This window comes from Lampetra fluviatilis, chromosome 16 (genome assembly GCF_964198595.1).
Source record: "Lampetra fluviatilis chromosome 16, kcLamFluv1.1, whole genome shotgun sequence".
Taxonomy (NCBI): Eukaryota; Metazoa; Chordata; class Hyperoartia; order Petromyzontiformes; family Petromyzontidae; genus Lampetra; species Lampetra fluviatilis.
The window spans coordinates 5,936,558-5,956,649 of record NC_136290.1 but is presented as its reverse complement, the minus strand read 5'-3'; the positions used below and the strand labels follow the sequence as shown (position 1 = coordinate 5,956,649).

Below are 20,092 nucleotides of genomic sequence, written 5' to 3'. Positions count from 1 at the left end.
AATATGATGCAAATGTGTAATTTAAACCACTGGCTCAGGACCCAAACTATATTATTTGGGCACTTCCTTTTAACTTGTAAGAATACACGTGCACATCAGCGAAACTGTATGCGTAAATATACCTGGTCCATTCTAGAGACATCTGCACTGGCATTGCCCTCTTCCCCTCCCCTGTATCAACCCACACTGGCCAGAATGGGGAAGTATGGTGGTCGAATAGCCCCCGTGATCGACGTGGCGTTGATTAGATTTAATCCAGCAGCGTATTAACAAAGGGCATACAATTAAACCCGAATGTGGTTAAAATGTCATTTTAAGAACGCTTCGTTTTTTCTTTGCTGCTGCCATTCTTCTGACATTGGAACTACATTTTTTTAACCTCCAGCCACAAAGTGCTCCAATGTGCACAGGCCACTAAATTTGTATCGGCCAATTGGACTGCATCTTGGCACGGGCGCAGTTCCAAACCAAAGCTGCTCCGTGTCTCCACAACCCAACTATCATCCGATTCGTTATCATGGTGACGCGATCTCCCTACCTGCCCACGGTAACCGGACACCGCTCATTACCATCTGCATTGTTCTTTGTTCGAGCCCATGAATCCTCACCACATGCCCGTTTACTCCAAGCCACTACCAACACCCTATGCGCCACCACGCCTCCTTCAGCCGATGTCACAAAGGCCCATCCCGCAGCGCTCATTCGGGATTTGCTCTGCCCTTCATTGACATGCTAATTTTTTCTTTGCCCCCTCCCTCTCTCCGCCCCCGCCCCCCTCTCTCTATTTAAGGCCTCGTCACAGAGACGATCTCTCTCTTTGTGCCGATGCGTGTTCTCTCTCTGTGTATCTTTGTGATGTCTGTCTGCTTATATGTCTGTCTATAGTTTTCTGGTTAGATTCTTGTTGCTATTTCTTTTATACCTGATGATGATTGCTTGTGTTGCAATCGAAACGTCGTAGTATGCTATTATTTAATTTATTATTTTATCTTTATACGTGACTTTACCGAAAGAACCAAAGAGTAATCCCTGCAGTCACGAAAGCTCCAAATTAAGAAAGACCATCCGAATCCAGATTAACTGCAGTTGCGTGCCACCACGCAGCCTCCACCAGCCGTCACCATGCCGAAGACCTCTCCATTACAGCCACAAGCAGCGAATTAAAAGCTCTGACCCAAATTCTTCTCTCCCGCGATCAACCATTCTCCCGTTTGCCTGGCGGGTAATGCAAAGAATGAAAGAGGGAATCACAAAACAATTAGCCATCGGCATAAACCAGGAACTTCCACTGCCGCGCATCCTGCAAAGGAAGAGAAAGACAGCCCTTGCCTCCAGGGAGCATTCCACTGTCAGACTCGATCCCTGGCTGTCTTTCAGGAGCACGAAATCCTGCTGTGAACGTGCAACCAGGTGTCAGTCATTTCACAGGAATGCGGCGGCGGGGGGAAAGCGCGCGGGCTAACGACGCGCTCGGATTTCGGCGGCGAACATTTGTTTTGCCATAAACCCAGCGGACAAATATGTACGAGCACAAAGCCGGTCCGTGAAAAATAAATACAAATTATGTTTTAATCCATCAGCCTGTTGGCTTTCCGCGCTGCAATGATCAAACGGGCATTTATTAAAGGAAGAAAAGCATGTTTTGGACTGGTTTCAACCTTCTGAGTCTCATCAGCAGAGTCAGGATTATTAAACAAATGCTGCTGAATTACCAGATGTTATTGACAAGAGCACTCCTTCTAAACCACGGGGCCCTGCTCTAAGCAAAAAACCGGTAAATGCCCATTGAACATATGTGTATTTACTGTTCCTTCTAAAGACATCCGCTTGCGTTTCTCATTACACCAGCGAGCAGCAGCGGTTCAGACTTGTTTATTTTCCGAAAGGCTTGCTTTTGCTATTATTCCTTTTGTATGTTTAACTTCTGTCGCACCTTACGCAGCCAACCGTGCGAATTCGGTTGGCTCCGTATGCCAAAGCGGTCACCTTTCTACAGCGATAAATCGTTGCAAACAATACAGCAGGTGGCGTGGTCACGCTGCAAAGCCCTTGTTAAACGAGGCTCCGTCCATTGAAAGATGATTGCACAGGAGTTGATATGTTCACTGTCCCTTGTGAGAGGTGGTTTGTGGGTAGGGGAAGGCCGGGCAAGATCGCCATGCTGAGCTGCGATCACGCCACCTGCGATCACGTAAATGCCAACCGAGGCCACCTAGCCGAAGCAAACCACATAGCTGCTATTATCCACATGTTCAGTATTGCTGCAAACAAGCTGTTACCCTTGACGGCTCATTGTAATTCACATCGGATGAAAAATGCACGTGTATCCCTAGACAATGATATTAAGCAATGCACGCTCACGTGAAGGATTTTAACCAGCTGGGCACGATGGCAGGGCCTGTATTATCCAGCAAAGCCAAGTGGAGTGCACATACTGATCAACAGCAACTGATCAAGGTTGTTTGACTCAAATGCGGTAGGTTGCGAATTCAAATCCAAGTTAAAAGTGAACACAATTGAAATAATGAGTACATTGAACTCTTATATTTGGGAAATCAACAGTGGGCACCTTCACGGAGAGCATGGCCATGAGAATGTTGAATTTCCACATCTAGTTCAGGGCTGCCAATGAAGATGAGCTCTGTGCCAAACTTGAAAAGAGAGGAATTTGTTTTGTTTGCATCTCATGTCGAGTACAACAACCAGCCCTAAATAGATATTTTATTTTGTAGTAACAGGAGGTAGGAATCTTTCCCCACTTGGTTATGGGTCTAAGGATCGCTGTCAACCCTCAATATTTCCACGGACCAACATCCATGCAGTAAAATATTGTTTCGTGAAGACGGTTCTACCCACCGCCTTGCAGACCACAGCTCACACGTTGGAAACTACCGTTCTTTCTCAGGGCTTCAGTCTCAAACTCCCTGGGAGGGTGGTTTCTTGGTTCCCTGATGATGGGGGATCATATACAGTATTTTAATACAAGACAAATACATGTATGACTTTAAGCTGTGACCCTGCCCTGTCGACCGTCATTTTTGGAAGCGTAAATAAAGTTTTTTTGGATTGTATAGTGTAAACAATACACTCAGCTATAACTGTGCCCAAATTCAAGTGTTCTAACCCTTGTAAGAACAAGTGAACTGACTCACTCGTGATCGTCCACGTGTATTAGATGACCTCTAATAAGAGTGAAACCGCTGCAGAGGCCGCGTGCCGCTTGAGTGTGGCAACATTTTCAAAGGTCACCGCCTAATATGAAGGTCACCACCTAATATATAATGTAGGGCCCTGTTTGAATGCTGGAAATGTTGAGATGGTTTGCCCTTTAGAAAGCTTCTAGATCTGTCTATGACCGCACGGGGGGGGGGGGGCAGAGGGTGGTCCCCAGTCAGCGACGATTAGTCAATTTGTATAGGTTGCAGTGACAGCAATAAGAAATGTGGTTCCAGGATTGGCCTTATCAGCCACAAGCTCTGACCATCATCGCTGTGCATGGGTGATCATCATACTCGATCTCGAGGGATCGCAGATGATGGGGGGGGGGGAGGGCTAACATTTAATTCCTTGGACCGGGACCCATGGCAAACCATGCTCCGCCACTGACTGTACGTACGTGACCATGTACGCAGGCATCGGACCACGAATGCTGACGCCGTCGCCGCAGCGGTACACGACCCCCTGCGGTGTGCACACGTGGAGCGAGTGTGGCTCAAAAGTTGTGTGCAAGGCCACGGGGTCAGCTTGGGCTCACCACCGTTCCTGCCCCTTTGTGAGCAAGGAAGCGGAGGCAGCGTGGTCGGCATTGTGCCGAATACATTCCACGCAGAGCACGGGGATTTACTGCCTCGCCTCTCCCCTTAATCTGGGTCCCCGTCAAACAGGTATCGGCTGACCTCTGTGTTCGTGTCTATGCTTGTTTTGGGGAGTGGTTTGGCTGTTGCAGTTACAGTAGTCAAAAATGTTACATTTTTTTAGATTAAACCCGGAGAACTGGAGAGATCCTAATATACTGTCCTCTCATTTTGCAAGAGTGACCTGGGTAAAAAAAAAACCCCAAAGGAATGCAAAATAAACCCAGCAGGGAAACTAAAACAAGCTGAGCGGAACAACCGCTTCAGAGGAGAAATACACCACACTGTACGTATATTTTCACACAGTACATCAAAATTAAAGAATGTCCCTTTGAAATACATTTCCTGGGTCAGAATTACTTTTAAAACATTCATAGTCGAGTGCATCGTGACGTTATGGATTAAGGGGCCCACCGTCTCCCGTGTTCACCACAGTGCGTTGCGAATCTTGAAATATTGAGAGGGGGTGTTGTTTTTTAACCCAATTCGAAAAAAATGCCTCCGCTTATTATTTTGGTTGCACTACTATACACTACTCTACTATACACTACACTACTGTACACTACACTACTATACACTACCATACACTACACTAACATACACTACACTATACACTACTCTACTATACACTACACTACTGTACACTACACTACTATACACTACTCTACTATACACTACACTACTGTACACTACACTACTATACATTACACTACCATACACTACACTACCAAAATCTACACTACCATACACTACACCATACACTACACTATACACTACACTACTATACACTTCACATTGGGCTCTATGGAGGCCCGTCGTTAAGCGATGAGTCGTTAACAGGGGTTCTACTATATTACACTGGACATTTCAACATCAACAGCAGCAGCTACGATCAGTTCACGACTGCGTAAAAGCCTTCCCAAGCTATTCTTTGGTTCTTTCGGTAAAGTCATGTATAAAGATAAATTAATAAATTAAATAATAGCATACTACGACGTTTCGATTGCAACACAAGCAATCTTCATCAGGTATAAAAGAAATAGCAACAAAAATATAACCAGAAAACTATAGACAGACATACAAGCAGACAGACATCACAAAGACACAGAGAGAGAGAGAACACGTATCAGCACAAAGAGAGAGGTCGTTTCTGTGACGAGGCCTTAAATATAAGAGGGGGTGGGGGCGGAGAGAGGGAGGGGGGTGACTGCAGGAATTATTCGAAACGTCGTAGTATGCTATTATTTGATTTATTATTTTATCTTTATATGTGACTTTACCGAAAGAACCAAAAAATTATTCCTGCAGTCACGAAAGCTCCGAAATTGAGATTTCCTTCCCAAGCTGTCGCGATCTCTCACACAGCCCTGTGATGTAACAATCCACTTTAGCACCTGCACACCACCTGAAATCATCGCTCCATCTCTTGTCGCGGAACGTACTCTCACAACGCGATCTCTCCTTTGGCAGCCGCTCTGTCATTATTCTCGACCACCAGCCATCATCCCTTCTTCGTGATGTCCTGCCTAAGCCAACTTGCTTTTTTATTTATTTAAATGAACAGTCAATGCGATGTCTAACTTGTGTGTGTTCTCTAATCCACGTGCTCCTCTTTCTGTGTCTCAATGTCATTTGTAAAAACTCATCACTCCACGCTCTTCAATTTTTGTCCCAGCCTGACCTGGTCGAGACGTGTCCAAAGAGAGAAATGCTATGAATCAAACTAACCTGGAGCTCAAACAGGAACTGTGGATGCTCTTCAGCATTGGCTGCTCTGAACCTGCTCAAACGAGCTATTAACTGGCGCTTTTCTCTGTTGATACCCCTCATCCAATGCTGGGAATTCCACATTCCCATGGTAAATTGACAGTTTCTCCATAAAGATAACAGATGACACCCACAAATCGATCCAAGTTGATTTGATCGCCAACCGAGATTTGAACTCGCAGCTAAGCGTAATACTGCAGTGATACATGAGCCACAGCCAACAAATACCACCGGGTTATTTATAAAATTCACTTTCCAGTGCAAGGAATTTGTAATACAGCCTCCTGTAATTGTTTACAGTCGCCGTGACACGGGAGCTCTTCATCGTGGCTCTAACTGATCACGCGCGCCCTCTTGTGGTCACTAAACTAAAATTCACTTTTTTTTACTTCACCAGGTGAGGGCCCACCGAACTATATACGGGACCGGAGCTCTTTTTTCAGAAGCGACTTGGCCACAAATGATCGCTCAACGAAGTGGCTTATCACGTGGACATTTATAGCAGCCAAATACCCTAAACGCATGCTTCTAAATATGGGGGGAGAAAAATCCACGCAACCACGGGGCGGACAGGAAAACTCCAAATATACAGGTGCTAGGGTGGGGATCGAACCCACGACCGGTTCGGATGGAACCCACGACCTCCTGTACACCAGGCGAAGTCGTTAACATCTCGCCATCACGGCATCTCTCGCACCGTGGCATCTAAGAGTAAACCCCTCGCCACATTCCTACCAAGGACCACATCTGCAGTGTATGAAATACGTTTCTGTTTCAATGGGTTTGATTATTATTGGCATTAGCCAAGCTAATGGGCCCCTGGGTGTGCAAGTGGGAATCCACATGTTGCGATTCCCAGCGGCAGACTCTGCAGCGGTGAGCAGCGGTGACTTAACCATCAGTTGGTCAAAATTCCCTCGAGTTTAATTTGATGGTGACCTAAGCCAAAGGGGACCACGGGGTATTTCTTCAGGAACCGCTGATGGTTTTTGCATAGTGCACAAAGGCCGAGTGCATTTGTATACATTTCTGTTCGTTGTTTGAAACGTATACTTACTCGGGTTGTTAACATTGTTTTGTCATTGCCGCTAACCAAAGAAAACTGGTAAAAACTGGTTATCGGTTTCCCGCACATATAGAAATGTATTGCAAGCGACGTAACGTGTACCTTTTTAAACTGAGAAACGAAAGCAGCTGTCGCAGTTCGATTTCTAATATTTTTTTCAGGATCAGAATATGTATTCATGCTGGCAGAATCTGATGAGCTATGAAGCTCTTTTCCACAGATGTCCAGTAGATTTCATATTATGAAGCGGCAGTTGAAACAATGGAGAGATTTTTTTGTTGTTTAAATCGACGCCCAACTCCTTTCTGTCCACCCAGCAGTATGCAGTACATGGGTACAACACAATCGATCGGCACGTGCTCTATGGTATGTACGTATGTATGTTGAACTTCTTTTGCACCGTACGTAGCCAAGCATGCTAATCAGAGGTGTGAGAGAAGTACAACAAACTAAACACAAAAATTAGTTCTGAAGAGAAATTAGTTTTCAATCTCGATTGAAAGCTTTCGTGACTGCAGGGATTCATATTCTTGGTTCTTTTGGTAAAGTCACGTCGTGAGAATTTAATTGTTTTATTTTCATTATTTTATGATTTCCCTTCTACGTGACTTCACCGAAAGAACCAAGAATATCGTTTTCAATCTATAATTTCAAAGTGCATAGCTCAAGTGGCTTTATAATATCGGAAGGAAGAGCATTTCAGACGACCGCAGACGCGCGTCTGAAAGCACGCGATGCGGTGAACGTCTTTGTTCGATGGCTAGCTAAAAGCCGCTGCGAGGATAAGCGGAGTTCACGTGATGGTTTATGCTCAACTCGATCAGCATGGTATTGTAGCTTGGGGAACAGTGTACTCCAACCTCTTCCTAGACGCGTGGTCAGTGTGGAAGGGTAGACCAAATACCCGAGGGCTCCAGAAAGCCCATGAACTGGTGAACCAAAATGTTGTTTTGGCATGGGCTAAAAGTTGACTTCTTGTTTGTATATTAATTTGTTATGCACAATTATACTGCAGCAGCACTTAATGAGTCTTGCACCCTTCCAAAAAAGAATTGGTCAAATCTCCAAAATGCGGGGAAGCTTTTGAAAATAATATGGCGGCATAAATGACATTGGGTTTTTTTCTAGATACAGAAAATGCATTATTGTTTATTATACTTATTATAAATAAGGCATGGCAGTAATTGTCGAGAACGCAGCTGCTATTACCCTTCAGTGTTATGACTTGCAGTGCCAAGTTGCTGGATTGTGCTTTCGTGAGTTTTGTTTTAAATGTGTATTATTTGCAGTACCATACGTGTAAGTGTTGCATATTTTAATTTCGTTGTCTTCCCTATACGATGCACTGCAATTGCCCTATCGAGTGGGGTAATTGATTCAGAGATCTCACAGCGCGCCACACACTACTTGTCAGAGATTGATGCGCGGACACATTTTTTCAGAGAGCTTCTTTCTGAATATTCATGCAAACGTTTTGTTGCGTCCTTTGCACAGTAGGGGACGCACTTTCTCACGCAATTCAGCAATCAACTATCAACTTAACGCTTTCGTCAATAACACCGTGGCCTTAAACGGACAAACCCCCCCCACCCCCACAAATATACAGGACGGCATTGTGGGCAAGACTCATCTTCATAGGATATCAAAGATGGGTCATGACATCAACTATGTATGTATGTATGTTGAACTTCTCTCGCATTATAGGTGATTACTTCACCTATGTATGTTGAACTTATTTCGCATGATGGGCGATTACATCACATATGTATGATGGGTCATTACATCACCTCTGTGTGGACGTTGAACTTCTTTCGCACCATACGTAGCCAACCGTGCTAATCCTTGTTCGGCAGTGCTATTGATGGGTATGTCGAGTCGTATTTTATTATTTGTGCTTGTGCACAACTGCCAATTATGCAGCACCAGCAAATGATTCGTTTCATTCTGCAATTAGACCGTCGTATGGGTAGTCAAGTTGATATGTTTCATTCTCAGAGCTGGAATTTATCCAAAATCAAGTGCAAAACTAAATTTAATATGATGGGGTTTATTTATTTATTTGTGCGCGTGTGCAGCGACCACAGCCATTGGGGGCCAGACTGAGATCATCAATTCGGCAAACTCGTGAACCCAGTTTCATCAGGGAGAGTTACCGAACTTGAACCCAGGATCTCGGCGTTGCCCGGTCAATGCTTCGACCTCTCAGCCACCTCCTTCAGTAACGAATATTTAAAAAGTGGCAATTTTTCTCAATTATTTACCTCAACCAAAAACTTTAAACTTTTTACCAGTTAAGGCCCACTGAGCAATATAGCTATTTTTCAGAAGCGACCTTCCAACAGATGTGGGTTATCATGTGGAAATTTAAAGCAGCCAAATCATTCTAAATGTGGAGGGGAAAACTGAAGCACCCGGAGACAAATCCACGCGACTACGGGGAGAGAGACACACAAACTCCAAATATACATGCATCAGGGTCGGCATCGAACCCACGGCCTCCTGCATACCAGGCGAGGTAGTTAACATCTCACCACCGTGGAGCACCCCATTTACATTTCCAACCGCATTTGCAAGCTTAGACCGTATTCTAAACAAAAAATATATATTTTCTGATTGATTCGTCGATTGAGATTGGTCGATGACAGCCTCTTGCAGCATCTAACGGGTGAGAATATGACCGAGGAGTTGCTTCCTTTAATAGGACCCACATTCTTGTTCGGAACGCCGCTCTAGTAGCCATAATACGACTGTGGGAAGGGGGAGGGGGCTGAGCTGGACGCGGGGGGGGGCTGGCAATGAGTAACGGGCTCCAAGACCCCCAAACTAACCAGGCCTCCCCCAAACAAAACTCTGCAAGCACACAGACCCTACATCTCATTCAGCAGCGACAGCTGTTTCCCCCACCCACTATCACCCCCCCCCCCAACGGATCCCATGCGCGCGTCGTCGAGAAAGGCGATATGCCCGTCAGATGGGTGCCATGTCCAGGCTTCTGACCTCACGCCTGCAAATAACCAGGAATGTGAATTCCATGTCGGCCAGGTCGGCACGATCCGTAAAAATAAACGCCCGACAGCAGCGGACACAAGTCGCGCATTCCTCGTCCCCATGCCATTGAAACGCACGCCGTCCGTCGTGGATTTGAGTGCGTGCGTATGGGCGGTTGGGGGGCAGTGGTGGCGTAGCGGCGAGCGCACAACGCGCCACGAAACCTGGCGGGCGACCAGAGTTCGATTCTCGCTCGGCGCCTTGCATGGGTGCCAAGTGCGGTGTATCAACATCAGCACTGGGGAGACAAAGGCGGCACGGGCGTGGTTGGCGGTGGTGGTGGTGGGCACGCAACCCTCTCGTGTGCCGTGTTGAATTTTATTGGTGCTCGCTGCCAGCACTTACCCCCAACCGCCTGTAAAGGCTTCAGGGAGGAGTCTTTATCTGTGTGTGTGTGTGCGTTATGTATGTATGCATCGGTCAGTCATCTTAGTCAGTCGACCCATGGCACCTGGGTTTGCCCCGTGACCTCCTGCCGGCGGGCGTTCGACACTTCACGTGGCATCAACGTACACGTAGCCTGGCACAAGCGCCATGGTGACTTCACCGCCACTTAGTGGCGAATGGCGGCTGTTGTATGCGTTTGGTTGGGGATTAGTTTGCACGGCGGTTCATGCACCGCGCTACAATCCCAACAACCCGGGTTCAATCCCTGGCCACGCAGAGCATCAGTGGAAAGCTGGAATCTCGAATCAGTCCTCTGGGGCTTCCCCTGGGCCAGGGGTTGGCAACCTTTCAAAGAAGAAGAGACATTTTAATTTTATTTTTGTCTTTGACCAAAATAGTTCTAGAGCCGCGCATGCCACGCAGAGAGACTTGTATACAAACACAGCATCGGGTATAAAGCAGATGACAACAGCGACAACACATTCTGACTTCAATAAATCAATTTGTGATAAAATCAAATGCGTCTCTTTCGTTAATTCCTCCCCCTTAATTATTCTACAGTTTGTGACTTGTACATTTTATCGTCACCAAGAGATTCCAATGTGACCTCATTCTCTGCCATATTTAATCGATTATCTTTACGTGAAAATATTTTCAAGATTTAAGTTTTTTTTTTCAAACGGCTGCCCACAAGGGGGCAGCAAAAAGAGCCGCAAGGGGAGAAGACAAAGAGCCAGAGGTGGGACAAAGTCATTGTTATGCAAGTCCAAGTCGAGTCGCAAGTCATCAAATTCATGACTCGAGTCTGACTCGAGTCCAAGTCACATGACTCGAGTCCACATCTCATAGGTGGGACAAAGTCATTCTTATGCAAGTCCAAGTCGAGTCGCAAGTCATCAAATTCATGACTCGAGTCTGACTCGAGTCCAAGTCACATGACTCGAGTCCACATCTCATAGGTGGGACAAAGTCATTGTTATGCAAGTCCAAGTCGAGTCGCAAGTCATCAAATTCATGACTCGAGTCTGACTCGAGTCCAAGTCACATGACTCGAGTCCACATCTCAGAGGTGGGACAAAGTCATTGTTATGCAAGTCCAAGTCGAGTCGCAAGTCATCAAATTCATGACTCGAGTCTGACTCGAGTCCAAGTCACATGACTCGAGTCCACATCTCATAGGTGGGACAAAGTCATTGTTATGCAAGTCCAAGTCGAGTCGCAAGTCATCAAATTCATGACTCGAGTCTGACTCGAGTCCAAGTCACATGACTCGAGTCCACATCTCATAGGTGGGACAAAGTCATTGTTATGCAAGTCCAAGTCGAGTCGCAAGTCATCAAATTCATGACTCGAGTCTGACTCGAGTCCAAGTCACATGACTCGAGTCCACATCTCATAGGTGGGACAAAGTCATTGTTATGCAAGTCCAAGTCGAGTCGCAAGTCATCAAATTCATGACTCGAGTCTGACTCGAGTCCAAGTCACATGACTCGAGTCCACATCTCATAGGTGGGACAAAGTCATTGTTATGCAAGTCCAAGTCGAGTCGCAAGTCATCAAATTCATGACTCGAGTCTGACTCGAGTCCAAGTCACATGACTCGAGTCCACATCTCATAGGTGGGACAAAGTCATTGTTATGCAAGTCCAAGTCGAGTCGCAAGTCATCAAATTCATGACTCGAGTCTGACTCGAGTCCAAGTCACATGACTCGAGTCCACATCTCATAGGTGGGACAAAGTCATTGTTATGCAAGTCCAAGTCGAGTCGCAAGTCATCAAATTCATGACTCGAGTCTGACTCGAGTCCAAGTCACATGACTCGAGTCCACATCTCATAGGTGGGACAAAGTCATTGTTATGCAAGTCCAAGTCGAGTCGCAAGTCATCAAATTCATGACTCGAGTCTGACTCGAGTCCAAGTCACATGACTCGAGTCCACATCTCATAGGTGGGACAAAGTCATTGTTATGCAAGTCCAAGTCGAGTCGCAAGTCATCAAATTCATGACTCGAGTCTGACTCGAGTCCAAGTCACATGACTCGAGTCCACATCTCATAGGTGGGACAAAGTCATTGTTATGCAAGTCCAAGTCGAGTCGCAAGTCATCAAATTCATGACTCGAGTCTGACTCGAGTCCAAGTCACATGACTCGAGTCCACATCAGTCATAGGTGGGACAAAGTCATTGTTATGCAAGTCCAAGTCGAGTCGCAAGTCATCAAATTCATGACTCGAGTCTGACTCGAGTCCAAGTCACATGACTCGAGTCCACATCTCATAGGTGGGACAAAGTCATTGTTATGCAAGTCCAAGTCGAGTCGCAAGTCATCAAATTCATGACTCGAGTCTGACTCGAGTCCAAGTCACATGACTCGAGTCCACATCTCATAGGTGGGACAAAGTCATTGTTATGCAAGTTCAAGTCGAGTCGCAAGTCATCAAATTCATGACTCGAGTCTGACTCGAGTCCAAGTCACATGACTCGAGTCCACATCTCAGAGGTGGGACAAAGTCATTGTTATGCAAGTCCAAGTCGAGTCGCAAGTCATCAAATTCATGACTCGAGTCTGACTCGAGTCCAAGTCACATGACTCGAGTCCACATCTCATAGGTGGGACAAAGTCATTGTTATGCAAGTCCAAGTCGAGTCGCAAGTCATCAAATTCATGACTCGAGTCTGACTCGAGTCCAAGTCACATGACTCGAGTCCACATCTCATAGGTGGGACAAAGTCATTGTTATGCAAGTCCAAGTCGAGTCGCAAGTCATCAAATTCATGACTCGAGTCTGACTCGAGTCCAAGTCACATGACTCGAGTCCACATCTCATAGGTGGGACAAAGTCATTGTTATGCAAGTCCAAGTCGAGTCGCAAGTCATCAAATTCATGACTCGAGTCTGACTCGAGTCCAAGTCACATGACTCGAGTCCACATCTCATAGGTGGGACAAAGTCATTGTTATGCAAGTCCAAGTCGAGTCGCAAGTCATCAAATTCATGACTCGAGTCTGACTCGAGTCCAAGTCACATGACTCGAGTCCACATCTCATAGGTGGGACAAAGTCATTGTTATGCAAGTCCAAGTCGAGTCGCAAGTCATCAAATTCATGACTCGAGTCTGACTCGAGTCCAAGTCACATGACTCGAGTCCACATCTCATAGGTGGGACAAAGTCATTGTTATGCAAGTCCAAGTCGAGTCGCAAGTCATCAAATTCATGACTCGAGTCTGACTCGAGTCCAAGTCACATGACTCGAGTCCACACCTCTGCAAAGAGCCACCACCGCATGAGCCGCAAGTTGCGGACCCCTGCCCTCGGCATACCGGTTCCTGGTCGCCTGTTCTTCTGGCCACACCAAACCCCACTGTGTGTTGTGCTGTCTGTGCCCGCCTCAATACATTCTCATCGTACCCGCGAGCTCTGGTCTCTAATGTTCAATGAGGGTTGCTGCCCGCCTCTGCGTGCTGCACTCGCAGGCGAAGAGCGTCGTAAACGTGAGCGTGAGATGAGAGCACGTGAATTTGATTCAGCTGTCACCATCAGCTGTCCTCTATCCACTGCTGGACAATACCATCGAAAGTGCGTGGTTATGGACACAAGCCATCTTATTATTGTGTGTGTGTGCTTGCGAGCTCGTCTCCAAATTTGTTTGAGTTATCCCCTGGTTTATATAGGTTTTCTCCAGCTACTCCAGTTTCCATTTCAGTCGCAGAAAAATACTCAACACAGCACGGTGGACCAGGCGAACAGGACCCTCCTGTAGCAATAACGGGGCTAGTGAGACTTCCACACGCAAACAACTACGATCTTATTGACTTTAACCCAACAAAGGTGTAATTCCCTTTCCTGAAACCTTATCCCTTGAGCTTTGGCCCAGCAGAACGAAAATTAGTAACAGCTGTCCTCCATTTGGAGGGAATGGCTCCACCATGGGAATGGGGAATTTTCATTCAATGGCTCCAGGCTGCCAGTATAGACGTGACAACTCAATGCTCATTTGGGCTTTGAGATACTTTGAAAAATGTGGCCACGTTATATCCTTATTAAGCGATAAAAAGCACATCGACTTTGTATGTGTGCATGTACGTTGACCTTCTTTCGCACCATACGTAGCCAACAGTGCTAATCGAAGGTGCGAAACAAGTTTTTAGTTAAAGTAGTGCCCTGAATATGCGCACAAAGTCAGGGTGTCTTCCTGCTCAATAATGCACGTGGCCCTGAACGTGTTAAAATATTCTATCCCATAAGCGGACTCCGGCACAATGGACAGTTAGCACGGGCCATGCTTGGAGCGTTCTCATTTGCGCGGCAGAGAGGGTCGGAACACGGGGCGTGAAACGTAGCCGGCGTTCAGCGCTTGGTGAGAGCGGTTCTTGGCTTGCTCCTGGCTTCAGGGAACACAGCGACACGTCTTCCACACGGCATGACCTTCTCGTAACCCGACACACAGCCAATGTCAACGTGCAACGGTGCCAAATTTATAGCGTCGTCCCCGGCCTTTTGCCGCGCGGTTCGAAGATTGACGAGGGATTTACAATCGCTCCCCTCCTGAATTTTAAAACCTCCCCGAAACTTCATTATTTGTTAGAGCTTGTCCGACCTTGTGCATAATGGCAGTAACATATTTCACAGGGAAGTCGTGTGAATGCTGCCTTGGGCTCGTGGGAGGATGTGGAATGGGGGAGACGCTCTCACATTCTCTCTTTCAACGGAGCCTCGTGATTCCTGTGCTAAACCCAACGAGGCTGCGAGCTTTCACCAGGATTGTGTCTGTGTTATGAGTGGTGGCACATCACTGCCGTGCAGCAGATGTTCTATAATACAGTCCAGGGCATCAAGTAGCCAAGATTGAGATAGGGTCTATACGTTAATGCATCCCCGCATTTCGTGACAGTCTTGTTCCGTTTTAACGTTCGACTCTTCCAAATATTCGCGTCTGGATTTGCCACCGCCTCCGAATGGTTATGGTTAAGAAGGGTATGATGCTGCGTTGCGTGACACTGGGCCAAAGTTTAACTGCTATGCGAGCACGTCTTATAAAAGGAACTCTGCTGTGTGAGCTACCATATTTTGCAATGAGAGTATAAACAAAGTTTACCGCTACCTCTGAAAGAATCGCACGTTTTGTCCATTTCTCAATTTTCCTCCAACAACTGTGCCATTGGCATCCCGTCACGAGATGAAGACTCCATTTGGAAATCTCAGAGAGCAGTGCAACCCCTCGTGTGTTGGAGAATGGTCCATGGAAGCTAATTTAAATTGAACTTATTTTCAGATCAAGTGACCTTTTATCTACACACTAGGGGCCATACATTAACTAAGTGCCCCATTGTGATGGAAATGTTTGATGCATGATATTCAAACCAATATTTTTACATTCTCAGAGCTGGAATTTAGCCAAATTAAATGAAACACCAAAAGTAACGTGGTGGGCTTTTTTTGCGTATGACATTCTTGAAGAATCACGTGACATTCTTAAGTAATAATGGCACAGTCAATATAAAAATTGCATACCTCCAAATAAAACACCAATAGAGATCAACAGTATCAGATGCCCCAGCCAAATAAACCAGCACTGAACCACTCACCCTCGAGGGCCGTCTGATCATTTATGCATGAAATTACCGAAGTGAGTTGCCAATGTTAAAGTGGACTTTAAAGACCAGAAGACACGAATCATCACTCACAAAATAAAACAATTGTGTCATTCTAACAGGCCACAGGCTTTACTTGTCAAATCGCAACTGAAATAGTATTAAAATACCGTAACAATGATAAATAATATTGTAACTGTCAAAAAATTGGCGCGGTGGGTAGCGCACTGCGCAATGTACCCGCCTACATGGGTTAAACTCCTAGCCGAGGCTAATGTTAGTGGCGAGTGATATCTGAACCAGTCCTGCCACCCACCCCCCCCCTTATTCGCCAACCCTCAATGACCAATGTGGTGAAGTATGGTCAAACAACACCATGACCAACACGGCACAAGGAGGCCTTCGTCCAGCAATGGATTGAGAATGAGCTGTAAATTAATGCAGAGTAATTACGAATCATCACAACAACGTGACTGTCGCTATGTGTGGACAATTTAATAGCACACTCGGCCGATGGGGCTCAAGGAGTTGAAACCGGTCAAATAGTGTGCCTGCTCGAATGGATGCCACAGAAACTCCTTTTCGAGAGAGAGTCCAGAGAACAAATGTAAATTATATTATAAACTTGATGACACGGACCCTTGTCTGATTATAATTATTGATCATCTGCGTTGCGAAAAAACTCACTCGCAAAAAAGGTACACTTCGGGTTAAAGTAGTCAAACGGAAAGAAAAACATTCCTTTGATCAGACAATGAATATCAAAGAGTCAAATAAACACACCGGGACAATGAACTTCAAATGCTTTGTTTTGGCAATCCAGATAATGAATGTCAAATGGTTAAGTAAAGAACGTGAAAGAAAACACTGAAAGTGTCTCGCTGCCCAAGTGAGCGTGGGCCGGTGCTTATCCAATGTTTATGGCCACAGAGCCAGTGGACGGCAATTCCATATTCTAATGGCGGGAGCAAGCCACTCCATAAGACAACCACTGTTTCACTTCGCAAATAGTTGCACTCGGTCCATTAACCCTAACGAAACATTCCTATTCGTTTATGACAGTCAGAGACACAGAGCGTATGGATGTTGAACCTCTATCGCACCCTACGTATCCAACCGTGCTAATCGGATGTGTGGAGGAAGGACAACAAACTAAACACAAAAAGCAGTTTTAAAAAACGAGTCTTCAATCTTTATTTAAAAGTGCATAGCTCCAGTGGCTTCCTAATCCGGAGGTACACGTCTACTAGATGACATTCGTTTGTGTACATATTTAGGTGTCATCTTTCGTTAGTGATAAATTGCAGCTGAAAAAAACTAATCAACTGGCGTATTTGCCCACGTGACAACTGGATTTGATTGGCTGTCGGCTGATCACTGTTTCATAGCTTTTATGGCTTTATTTTGGTGATTTTTGAAACGTTTTTCGGTTTGGCCATGTTTGTTTGTTGTAGTACAGAGTTAGACTGATGGCCTGAATCTAAGTTGTCTTGTTGTTGTTGTTTGACTTGCATCCCACTGGGATTTTTGCACACAGTGTTGGTGTACGGTGCTTTTTCTGCAATATTTTGCTGTCTTTTCTTGGATTTTCTGTTTGCATGTTCATGTTTTTGTTTTTTTGTTTGTTGCGGTTGCACCCGATTCAAGAGCCGAATGGCTCACAGGGCTATACCTAATAAATGAAACTTGAAACTTGGTGGAGGGTTGTTGTAAAACAGTTACATTTCAGCCGCACGATCACGCCCAAGATGAAGCAATTATAAATCGTATTGGTCGAGAAAGTCTATGGATTAACATCACTTGCAATTTAATTCGTAGGCCCTTTGCAGCGCTGACAGCCAGTGTGTTCTGGTAACAATAGGTCTAGACCTTGCGTCAGCGACTTTGAACATTAAAACAAAGACCCTCATCACTGTAAATAACAAAGATCCCCCTTAGAGCCATGCAGCAGCCTGTTGGGACAAGTGCAGTCAGCGAGCTCCTTTGAAGGCTGACCCGAGGCATGATGAACGGCTGTGGCTCGCAACACACCCGGCAAACGTAATTCACATGCTGCACCAGTTACTATTTTTTATGGCTGAGGTGACCTAGGGAAGACCCAAGACCGTTACAGATATTCGTCACTGATATTTGGGTGGCTGGTTTCGAAGCGCAGAGGGCCAAACCGCTGTACCACCCGCTCTCCGCCGTATACAAAGACAAAGATCCCCCGTATAGCCTTCAACAGTTTGTTGGGGGCAAGTGCTGTAGCGAGGGGGTAGGTGGTCAGCACCACGCCCAGCCACCTGTCTCGCCAATGCTGATGTTTACAAAGCGCACCAGGTACTCTCATTTAAGGTTGAGTCTACCGAGGGGAAGCCCGAGATCGGTTCAAGTATTCGCCAGTTATGGGTCATCCTGCAGCGCTATCCAGCACATCAGTGTCCCACAACGACAATGATCCGTCCGTATAGCCTGTAACAGACTGTTGGGGCAAGTGTTGTTAGCAAGCACCTATGAAGGCCGGCACGGCACACGAGGGGGTGGGTGGCCAGCACCACGCCCCGCCGTCTTTGTCTCCCCAGTGGCGATGTGTACGCACAGCCCAGGTACTCATTTGAGGCTGAGTCGACCTAGGGGAGGCCCTAGACCGATTCAAATATTCGCCAGGGTTATTGGTCGTGAGCGGGAATCGAATTTGGGTCGCTAACCACTACACCACACCCCACCTCGCCGCCCAAACACACACATCACGGTGCAGCCCTTTCAAGCACAATCGCGTCACGCACAAGGACAACGATCCCCCCCATATCGACTTAAACAGGCTCTTGGAGCAAGTGCCAATAGGGAGCACCCTGTGTCCCAAACACACAGGATAGAGGAGTTGTAAGTCGGGCTCACCTGTGTAGCGTATACGATCCATTGCGCTTGAGACGCATGCTGGCCCAAATGGCCCGCAGGAGGCGTTTGGGGCACACGTTTGCAGATGGATGGGCGACCGAGGCACAGAATACCACGTCCACCCTGACTGGCGCCGCCAATCGGAGAGGTGGCGCCCAGACGAGTCGACTGGCTGAGGGTAACAGTGTGCTGCTGCTTGGTTAGCTGACCAGATGGCTGGTCACCCGTTTGGTTAGCTGGCTACGCTGGCTGGAATGCCGGTGGACTTTTTGGCTGGTCAGATTTGGCTGGTTAGCTGTATAATTCGCTGTCTGGCCGAATAGCTGGATAATAAGCTGGATGTCTGGATGTTTGCTCGGCTAACTGCCAGCCTGGCTGAGTGATTAATTGTAATGGCTGTGGCTGACTGTTTAAGTAACTGGCTGATTGGCTGGCTGGTTGGTTGGCGGATAATTATGAGCCTTGCTGGCTGGCTGTGTGGCTGGCTGGTCAACTAAGAGGCTTGCTGGCTGGCCGGCTCAGCTGTGGAGAGATGTGCTGCCAAGACGATTTTATCCAAAGAGCTATGGCTGGGCAAGCGTGGATTTCTTCACAAAGCCGACACTCCTTTCAAATAAATTCTTCGTGTATTATCCGTTTTTTTACGTGGTTTGTATTCGGAGTTCAGCTCAATTGATGAAAAATTTGCAGTTTATGGTACTGTTATGTAATTAATATTTATTTATTAGACTTTTGTTTGGCATTGGTTAGATATTTTTCGCCTCTGTTTTATGTTCGCTGAAAGCGTATTTGTACTGGGCTTTGCAATAAAATGTCACGGAAATTTCTGCAGAATTTATTTAATCTATTGCTTTAAATATTTTGCACAAATGGAAATATATATATATTCCCAAATCATGAATGTATTCTCCTCATTTAATTTAAATGTGGAATATTTGTACATATATGTATTACTCGTTTAACATATATTCAAAGGAAATAAAAGTATTGTTAACACTTGTTATTGTTAATGAAAAAAGATAAGCAATCACTGAATACAATTACAATACAAATTTTGTATTAAAACTATTCTTAACGTGCTGATCATTATTATCATTAACAAATATCACTCTGCGATGCTTGAGAAAAGTATTGCTTTAATTCGTACTTGAAGACCGTACTGTACCCGCTTGCAACGTGCAACGTTTTTTTAACATAAACATTTAGAAAAATGCCATCTGCACCACGAGCCGCAGCAAATGCCTCTCTCCCTCCCTTCCTCTCGCTCGCTCTCTCCCCTTCCTCTCCCCGCGTCTCCCTCGCTGGCGATTTCAGAGCCACACAAATTCGACGCAAAAAAAAAGACTAAGGCTGCACATTTGGCGTATGCTGTCACCTCCGCTGCTGCTCCCTTGTACCGCTGCTGCCGATGCCACTCCTTCGTGTGTTCTCAAGAAAGTTCACCCCGAAGAAGTCACAGTCAGCCAGCGCGCGCGGGTGATTGCTGCGTCTCGGAT

General features: G+C 46.1%; 1 protein-coding gene across 1 annotated transcript in view; it reads right to left on the bottom strand.

Annotated features, from left to right (window-relative positions):
* The window catches only part of LOC144936481 (MOB kinase activator 2-like), a 77,738-nt gene extending 58,511 nt beyond the window's left edge, over positions 1-19,227 (bottom strand). Inside the window, exon 1 of the mRNA XM_078863573.1 lies at positions 18,597-19,227. Within this exon, the coding sequence (XP_078719699.1) occupies positions 18,597-18,634 (38 nt within the window). The 5' untranslated portion in view covers positions 18,635-19,227. The remainder of the gene's footprint in view (positions 1-18,596) is intronic.
* Positions 19,228-20,092: the final 865 nt, after the last annotated feature.